Source organism: Strigops habroptila, chromosome 1 (genome assembly GCF_004027225.2).
Source record: "Strigops habroptila isolate Jane chromosome 1, bStrHab1.2.pri, whole genome shotgun sequence".
NCBI classification, from domain to species: Eukaryota; Metazoa; Chordata; class Aves; order Psittaciformes; family Psittacidae; genus Strigops; species Strigops habroptila.
Window position 1 is genome coordinate 38,519,646 of NC_044277.2, and position 10,321 is coordinate 38,529,966.

Here is a 10,321-nt window from a genome sequence, read left to right on the forward strand (position 1 = left end):
TGTTTGATTACTTTGGAACCGCTACTGATATGTGACATTAGCTCAAGGCCGTGTCTGCTCCATCAATCCAGTGGAGCTCTTTGCAGAAAGATGTCAGAACAGAGACGAAACAGGCTCTCTCTAGAAATGGTTAATCAATAGCTTGCTAGGTTGACTGAATGCCGTTAGATACAGCAATGCACCTACGGTATATAAATCGTGACCTGTCTTCTGTATCATTCTCAGTCACCACTCGTGCCATACTGGTAGTTACCAGTTTTCCACTTAAAAGTTTTGGGGCATTACCAGAAATGTTCATAGCATCATGGATCTGGGGAACAGTGCTAATATTCTGCTGTGGGCTTTTGTTTCTTCTAGGGAGGAGGAGGAGGTAAGAAATATCTTTGTAAATGCATCTCAGTGTACCCGGCCTTTATTTCTGCCAGATATACTTTGCACATTTGTTTGGTCTTCTGAGACATTTATGTTACAAGAGGATTTTTGTGTATGGGCTTTTTAATAATAGTGAGGTAATGCCTAGACATAGCTGTAAATACAAATCTATGCATAAATGCGGTAATTAAAACATGCATGTCCTGATGAATATGCATGTCCTGATTTCCTAAAGGACTGGGCTATAGTTTTACCTGCACTGTAATCACAGATAATACCCACTTGTATCTAATTATAGTGTAATATCTACTTACCAACATTTTCATATTATCAGTCTATCATACCTAGTAACACAGTTTAATAAAGATAATATTTATGTACCTTACTATGTCGAATATATATTCCTTAAAAACCTTGGTCCTGCTGGCACATTTACATAAGGAGCAAGTAATTTGCTTGCCTATTGTCATTTTGTAGTTTTCAGCAGTTATTTTCTTGTTTTACTTTAAAAAGTTTAATAAAAGATGACCAAAATAGTTAAATGCAGATAATAAACAGTAAATTCAGATCATAAATATTTGGAATTTACTGGTAAAGTTGAAGTATTATCTGGAAGTTATTTTAGCAGCCATGGTGTCCTTATGCAGGAAAGTAGTTTTCTGACTCAATAAAATATATCATTTGAGCATATGCTTCACTTTAAACATATGCTTAACTTAAAGCTTGTGCTTAATGACACTTTGCCAGAACGACTAACTCTTATGCTTACTGAAGATCATGGCAAAATTCCCACTGTTTTCAGCAGGATCTGGTCCAAATGGCACATGCCTATAATAACAACCTTTCTACACTACAAGGTTATTCCTTTTGGTATTCAAATTGATTTGTGGATGCCGTTGCCCAAAAATGTAGTGGGATTCATTATTCATTTATGGAACAATTTCATAACTGTGCATGTTAGCTAATGGCAACAATTCTGCTTTTAAGCAGGTGAAAAATATACTCCTGATTTAGGGAAAAGAAAGATGACATAATCAAGCTGTGGTTTATTATGTTTATTATAATAAAGGCTGTTAAAGTTATTCTCCCATAAAGTTATTCTACCATAGACCTCACAAAAGGCTTACTCCTTGAAAAGGAGAAAAATTATTTGTCAATATATTATTTGTTTGGGGAAAAGGAGGGTGTACCATTTTTTTAACATTAAAAATTACATCAGTGTTTTGCTTACCTGGTAGTCCTGAAGAAGAGCTCTTTATACATACTTATAAATTCAGCTTTTGTTTGTGTTTTATAGGCGACCAGGTGAGCCACCACTTGAAAATGGGTTCCTTCCATACCTGGGCTGTGCCTTGCAGTTTGGTGCCAACCCCCTTGAATTCCTCAGAGAAAAGCAGAAGAAGTATGGCCACATCTTCACTTGCCAAGTAGCGGGGAAATACATTCACTTCCTTACCGACCCTTTTGCATACCATGCATTGATCCGCCAGGGAAAACACTTGGACTGGAAAAAGTTCCATTTTGCTACTTCTGCCAAGGTACCCCTTTAAAAATGTTTTTAATATCTAACATGCAAAGTATCTGTTGGCATGACAGACATACCCAGTTAATACTGATAGCATAACTATGCCTTTGAAATAGAACTGTTTTCACATTTCTGTACTTTTATTGTTTTAAACATTGGGGGCTTTTTTCCCCTTAATGGAAAGGAAATCTGCAGTGATTTAGATTTTCCAAGAATTACATTATTTAGACATGAAATATCCCAAATTGCTAAAGCAGAAATACAATTAACACCATCTGCAAAATGATAATATGGCTTGCTGAAGCCGATACCTTCCTCAGGGGGTTCTTACTACTATGGAAGAGTCAGACCTAAGGCCTTAAAAAAAGATGCAACGCGATAACAGCTCAGTCAAACTCTTCCTAAAGCAAGCAGAAAGGCTCCTGTTGATGTCACTGGGAGTTGAATGAAGGCTTAGGTAACGTCCATCTATTTGTAAACATCTATTCAAATATATTTTCATTTGCCTACTTCACTGCTTTGGTTAACTGAGAGAGTATCAGTTCTAGTATTAATAGCCCTTATTATGGTTCCCTCTAGTAAGCTATAATATGTTGACTTTCATTTCTGTTAGACTTTATCATCAAGGTTATGGCAGGCCTTATTTATCATGTATACAATTTATTTTGTGACAGGCTTTTGGGCATGGTAGCATTGACCCAGCAGAGGGAAACACCACTGAAAATTTTCACCAGACTTTCATTAGGACCCTTCAAGGTAATGCCTTAGATGCCCTCATTGAAGCAATGATGGAGAACCTACAATACGCAATGCTGCAGTCAAGAATGTCTAAACTTCAGTCTAATACCTGGGTGACAGAAGGTCTTTATACATTCTGTTGCCAGGTGATGTTTGAGTCTGGCTTTTTAACACTTTTTGGTAAAGAATTTAACTCAAATAATGACAAAAATCTGTCATCAAAGCAAGAAAATGAGCGCACTCATATCCTAAATGCCCTCGAAAACTTCAAGGAATTTGATAGGATTTTTCCAGCCCTTGTGGCGGGGCTGCCTATCCACCTCTTTAAGAGTGCCCACAGCGCACGTGAGAAGCTGGGAGAGGCACTCCTCCACAAGAACCTCCTGAAGAGGAACAACCTCTCTGAGCTTGTCACCCTCCGCATGTTCCTGAATGACACTCTGTCAACCTTTGATGACATGGAAAAAGCGAAGACCCATGTGGCAGTGCTCTGGGCCTCGCAAGCCAACACCATTCCTGCTACGTTTTGGAGCTTGTTCTATCTTCTTAAGTAAGTCTTCTGTAGAAGTATGTAAAAAACCCCAACAAACACTCCAGGGCAATGCCACACTTTGTCAAGAAAGCTTTGGAGTAAATCTGTATGATAAGATATTAAAAGTACTGGTTGCAGTCAGAACATTAATTGTATGGAAGGCTCCCAATATAATTGGACAATTTTAGACCACCTCACTACAGCTGGCAAAATGAGCTTTAACTTCATTATTGTTTTCACAGATACTTAGTAGAAAATAGTTTCTGCATTGATAGATCCTACTGAGGTTGCAGTGCAGAGTGCAGCTGCTGAGCTTGTTACTCATGAGAGGAGCGCACAGATAAGACCGTTAAATGTCCATTTTAGAGTGGGCTTCTGTGGAGCATAACTAACTGAAGTATGTATCTAAATTGCTGATGTTGTTATTTAGCCAGTGGCTTGTACCCTCATATCGACCTGCCAATGCTAATATCTGAGGTTCTTTAGTATTTTTCACTCCAAGAATCCATTGGATTTAGGTCTTCTGGCCTTAGAGTCTTTTAAAAGATTCATCAGGACATTCATTCATCAGGACATTCATCAGGACACTATTGCATCTTGTATTATTATTTGTGCATATTTCACCATAGCTCATACATTCCATCTCTGTAAAAAAGTCTGGACAGTGAAGGGTACTATGTGGACTTTTCTTATTAGGAAGATTCTTTTCAGCTAGACACAATATTGCCACATAATAGGACATCATCCAGGATAAGCGCTGTTATAAAACTGATCTATTATTCTATTTCTAAACCTTTTACCCACAGTGGGGCTATTTCCTAGTCTACAACTGATGATTGTTTTTTTTCTTACGCTTGGCATTGCTTTTTAGTGACATTACTGTTTATTACCTGTTATGCACCTCAGTTCTGTCCCACTTGTCACTGGAGACAGAACCAAATACTTGAGGTTCTTTTCCTTTTTTTGAAGCTGTTGTACCTTTGCCAAGACATGAAAAAGTGTAATTTCAGCATTTTGCTGCAATATTTTCATTTTAAAAGGTTGTAGTTGTGATCTGGCAAACTAAATTTTAGTCAGGAAAAAAGTTAATGGCAACGCCCCCTTTTTAAAGCATCCTTAAGTGTAAAATTATGCTATATTTCTGCTTTTTTTTTTTTTGTCTTAGGAACCCAGAAGCAATGAGAGCTGCTACCAAAGAAGTGCAAAGTATTTTGGAAAGTGATGGAGAGAAGATCAGCTTTGACGGCAAACGTATTTCCTTGAACCGAAAACAGCTGGATAATATGACAGTGCTAGGTATGATTATTTTATGCAGGAGTACCAGAAAGCACACCACAATTTTCACAGTCCATATAAATGGTGTATATATAAAAATATGGTATTTATATTACCATATAAATGCTTGGTATGGAATCGCTATGGAATCACTATGGAATTAGCTAACAAACACTAGAACAAAACCCTGTATGCACCTCAGCAATAGCCAAGAAAATCAGTCTTCCCAATGTTGCAGGTGGTACTGAGAGTATCAAAATTCACACAAATAGCACTTTATCTTGGTAATGGCAGTCTCAATACTGCTACACTGCTGCATAACATGGTGCATAGTGGAGAAGCATGGGTAATTCAGAACCGTGTTTTGTTTATAATGACTTTAGATCAACTAAAAGTGTGTTGCCAAATTTTATATCCCAGTTCTTATGATGTGAAACAGAATCTTCTAATAACTTCTGTTTCTTCTTAACATTTTTCAAATTATAGGCACATTTTTCAAAAGTGTCCAAGTTAAAGAGAGTTTTGAAAATGACACCCTTTAACTACTGTTGCTTTAAAAAAAAATAGTATTTTTTTATTATTAAAATTGAAACAAAAAAGCCCACAAGTTACTTTTCCATGTGTCACCTCTTAAAAGTTTCAAAAAATCCTGATCACTGTACTGTTTCTTTTTCTTGTTATGTTTCCAGTTTTGAGTGGTTTGTTCTGTATCTCAGAGTAAAAATGTGTCTCACTTTCAAGTATTCTGTTACACCAACTATAAATTCTCGGTGTTATCTGCAGAAGGAATAATAATGCTAAAAAAAAATGAGAAAGATACTTTCTTAGCCATTTAGAAAGTTATTGCTAAAACATTTCTTCTAATAAATGCAGGGTTTGATCATGGGCCTGAAATAGCTCAAAATGCAGGACCTCCCCCAAGGACATACACATACTATTTCCATAGTAATCATTCCTTTTCCTCTCCCAACAGACAGCATCATCAAGGAGGCAATGAGGCTATCGAGTGCATCCATGACATTCCGAGTTGCCAAGGAGGATTTCTCTTTGCAATTAGAGAATGGTTTTTACAACATTCGCAGGGATGATATTGTAGCTCTTTATCCTCAACTGTTGCATTTTGATCCAGAAATCTATGCTGATCCCTTGGTAAGTATTTATCAAAGTGTATTAAACTCCAAGCTCTAGCAGAAGCTAATATGCCTTTAAATAGAGCATTTGTCAGGGGTGCCCCATGGCTAGTTTGCTATTGAACTCCAGACAGTCTGTTCTTACACCTCGATATGTAATGATAGGCAAGAAAAAGAATAAAGTTGGTGCAAGCACCATCTGTAAAACATGTTTTAGTGTAAGCAGAATGTGTACTGCCAGCCCAAGACAGCCTTGTACTTACTGCCTTCCTTGGTGAGGAAAGATCATCATTGTGGGGGGTTGAGGGAGGACAAGGATAAGGATAAGATTTTCCCAAAGGCACAGAATGAGAAATCTTTCAGTTCTGCTGCATGAACGAGGATGGAGGTTATTAAGAGGGTCATAAAAGAAAAGGAGACTTATCAGCAAAGAACCTGCGATGATGTCCCACATACCAGAACTTCTCAGGGACTACTCTCTACAAAACACCACCATGGGTCCTGGTGCTACTATAATATGCTTATTGCTAGAGGCTCCTCTTTCCCAGCCTGCATTTTGTGTCTTAATGGTATTATTTCTTTTTAAGGTATTCAAATGTAAATTAACTCTTTCGTGGGTTTAATTACAGACATTCAAATATGATCGCTTTCTTAATGAGAATGGAGAAGAAAAGACTGACTTCTACCACAATGGTCGCAAACTGAAGTATTACTATATGCCATTTGGGACAGGCACAGCAAAATGCCCTGGCAGGTTATTTGCTGTCCATGAAATTAAACAGTTTCTGGCTTTGATTTTTTCATATCTGGAGACAGAGCTTGTGGACAGTGATGTGCAATGTCCTTCTTTAGATCAATCCCGTGCAGGACTGGGTATTTTGCAACCAGTCAATGACATTGATTTCAGGTATAGACTGAAATGCCTATGAATATATATATTATATTATACATGTAAAGTATGCACTATGTAAGTGCACTATATAACATATACTACATATATATTTTATGTATATATGCAAATGAAATGTTGCAAGTCTTGGGAAAAAATCTGTATGAAGGTAATTTGTCTAATAGAAAATGTCTAATAGAAAATGCATAATATATACCATTATGGTACCAGAATGCAGGAGGCTTAATGCACTGTGTTGATGCAAATGTCTCCCCTTTTACCAACCATTTTGAAATGCAGGTTAAGATTTGAATTGTGTGTGTGGACAGTAGTTTTTTTTTCTTTTTTCTGTCAGCAAATACTTTCCCAGAGGTAGTTAGAATTTCATGAGCTTATTCAAAATAATTGTCAAAATTCAACTACAGTTAAAACTTATTCTTTTGTATAATTGAAATGTTGGGGAGAACCTGTGGTTCTCCCTGCAGGTGAAATAACTTTTTTTGTTGTATATAAAGGCAGATTCACAGTGGAGAGGGGAGAGTTTCCTGGGGAAGTACCTTTGTGGTTTTATGAAAAACTAGAAAAAGACTTGAAGAAAAGCTACAAAATTGTTCACGTTCTAGTGAAACTGCAAAACTTGTATTATAGTCATTGTAACATACTCGTTTTCAGAAAGTTGTAACTGCGTTAAAATAAAAGATATTGGCTGAACCAAATGTATCTCTAGACTGTTTGTCACTTTAAAGTCTTAACATTATCAAAGATTTATGCACTCATCCAAAGCTCCCTAACTCAGCTTTAAATTATCCAGCTCAAATACCAATATGGGGATAAATAGTCACCATGGATTTTGACCATTATCTGACTTCCATATTTCTATCAGCCACCATTGGTCATACTCCTTAGGCCTTCTAGTCTAATTGCATTAGAGTTATCATGGGTAGTACGCCCACACATTTCATTTTTTGTGGTGGCATCTCCGTAAGAACAATTGCTCCAGGGATAATATAATTTGGTTCTCTGTAATATCTGTCCTTTTTTGCTCCAAATGATGGTCGGATGTCACAAAGGTCCATTTTTTAATGAAACATCTTCAGGCTAAAAGAGATAGTTTTCTTCTCATCTGCCAATGAAAAGATCAAATGGACTTGAAATATTGTTGTTATCCTATTTTTGTTTCTAAGGACCTATGGTCTGACCTTTTGTCCTTGACTCAAAAGTAAGCCTCATCACAGAAGATGAGACACAGGACTATTAGATATTTTCAAGTTTCACATTCTGGCAAGACATCCAGTCTGGCTGATAGAGCTTCTCCTAAACATGGAATTATGGATCAAGTCCTCTAACTGCTTTAAATTATGTCTCTTTTTCTCTTCCCACTATCCACTGTGCTAAGTATTCAAAGGTAAATAAAAAGATTCAGTAGTGTGTGATTATTTATTACCTGTGTGTTGTCTTTGTAATTTTATTTAATCTTTTTTCATTTTCAAAGAACAGAGAACATCAATTTGTTACTATTTGCAATATGTATAATATTAAATTATTACATAGTCAGGAACCTGCTTAGTAAGGTTCCATGGGATACAGTCCTAGAGGGCAGGGGGGCCCAAGACTGCTGGTCGGTATTCAAGGATCACCTGCTACGTGCTCAGGAGTGTTGCATCCCGACTAGAAGAAAGTGCAGCAGGAGGGCCAGGAGACCTCCATGGATGGACAAGGAGCTGCTGAGGAAACTTAGAGGGAAAAAAGAAGCTTATAGAAGGTGGAAGTGAGGACAGGCGGCCTGGGAAGAATATAGGAGCATTGCCCAGGAAGCTAGGGACCAGGTTAGGAAAGCTAAGGCCCAGTTAGAATTAAATCTGGCAAGGGACGTAAAAGATAACAGGAAAGGATTCTATAGGTACGTAGCAAATAAAAGACAGACTAGGGACAACGTGAGACCTCTACGGAAGCTATCGAGAGAAGTGGCTACCATGGATTTGGAGAAGGCTGAGGTTCTTAATGACTTCTTTGCCTCAGTCTCCACCAGCAAATGCTCTGACCACACCACCCAAGTTCTGGAAGGCAGATGCAGGGACTGTGAGAATGAAGACCTTAGGCCCACTGTAGGAGAGGATCAGGTTCGAGACCATCTTAAGAACCTGAACGTGCACAAGTCCATGGGACCTGATGAAATCCATCCATGGGTCCTGAAGGAGCTGGCAAATGAAGTTGCTAAACCACTGTCCATCATATTCGAAAAATCCTGGCAGTCAGGTGAAGTTCCCGATGACTGGAAGAAGAGTAATATAACCCCATTTTCAAGAAGGGGAAGGTGGAAGACCCGGGAAACTACAGGCCAGTCAGCCTCAACTCTGTGCCTGGCAAAATCTTGGAACAGTTTCTCCTGGAAAGCATGCTAAGGCACATGAAAAACAACGAGGTGGTTGGTGACAGCCAACATGGCTTCACTAAGGGGAAATCCTGCCTGACCAATTTGGTGGCCTTCTATGATGGAGCCACAGAACTGATGGACAGGGGCAGAGCAGTTGACGTCATCTACCTGGACTTGTGCAAAGCGTTCGACACTGTCCCGCATGACATCCTTGTCTCTGAATTGGAGAGACATCAATTTGATAGATGAACCACTCAGTGGATAAAGAACTGGCTCAACGGCCACACACAAAGAGTTGTGGTAAATGGCTCAATGTCCAGTTGGAAACCTGTAACGAGTGGTGTCCCTCAGGGATCGGTGTTGGGACCGGTCCTGTTCAACAGCTTTGTCGGTGACATGGACAGTGGGATTGAGTGCGCCCTCAGCAAGTTTGCCGACGACACCAAGCTGTGTGGTTCGGTTGATACGCTGGAGGGAAGGGATGCCATCCAGAGGGACCTTGACACGCTTGTGAGGTGGGCTGATGCCAACCTTATGAAGTTTAACCAAGCCAAGTGCAAGGTTCTACACCTGGGTCGGGGCAATCCCAGGCATAGCTACAGGTTGGGCGGAGAAGAGATTCAGAGCAGCCCTGCAGAGAAGGACTTGGGGGTGCTGGTTGATGAGAAGCTTAACATGAGCCAGCAGTGTGCGCTCGCAGCCCAGAAACCAATCGTATCCTGGGCTGCCTCAAAAGAAGCGTGACCAGCAGGTCAAAGGAGGTGATCCTGCCCCTCTACTCTGCTCTCATGAGACCTCACTTGGAGTACTGTGTACAGTTCTGGCGTCCTCAACATAAATAGGACATGGAGCTGTTGAAGCAAGACCAGAGGAGGGCCACGAGGATGATAAGAGGGCTGGAGCACCTCCCGTATGAAGACAGGCTGAGAGAGTTGGGGCTGTTCAGCCTGGAGAAGAGAAGGCTGCATGGAGACCTCATAGCAGCCTTCCAGTATCTGAAGGGGGCCTATAAGGATGCTGGGGAGGGACTCTTCCTTAGGGACTGTAGTGGTAGGACAAGGGGTAATGGCTTCAAACTTAAACAGGGGAGGTCTGGATTGGATATAAGGAAGAAGTTCTTTACTGTGAGGGTGGTGAGGCACTGGAATGGGTTGCCCAAGGAAGTTGTGAATGCTCCATCCCTGGCAGTGTTCAAGGCCAGGGTGGGTGGAGCCTTGCGCGACATGGTTTAGTGCAAGGTGTCTCTGCCCATGGTAGGGGGGTTGGAACTAGATGATCTTAAGGTCCTTTCCAACCCTAACGATTCTGTGATTCTGTGATACATATAATGCAAGCAGGTTTGAATTATAACTTTAGTTCTCTTGGTAAGGGAAGTATCCAGTCTGCAGGTACAGCTTGTTTTCATAATTCTGTCAATTATATCTTTGTATAATTGATACACATTTATAAATAGCACATCCAATGCAAGCTAGCATTGACTTAGAGA

The 10,321-nt window shown here is 39.6% G+C and overlaps 1 protein-coding gene across 1 annotated transcript; it reads left to right on the top strand.

Annotated features, from left to right (window-relative positions):
- The first annotated feature begins 213 nt into the window (after window positions 1–213).
- Window positions 214–7,179, top strand: LOC115617287 (cytochrome P450 7A1). The gene is made up of 6 exons (XM_030507633.1): window positions 214–370; window positions 1,670–1,910; window positions 2,572–3,185; window positions 4,333–4,463; window positions 5,416–5,591; window positions 6,202–7,179. The coding sequence occupies exons 1-6, from the start codon at window positions 291–293 to the stop codon at window positions 6,499–6,501; spliced, it is 1,542 nt and encodes a 513-aa protein (XP_030363493.1). The 5' UTR covers window positions 214–290; the 3' UTR covers window positions 6,502–7,179.
- The last annotated feature ends 3,142 nt before the right edge of the window (window positions 7,180–10,321 follow it).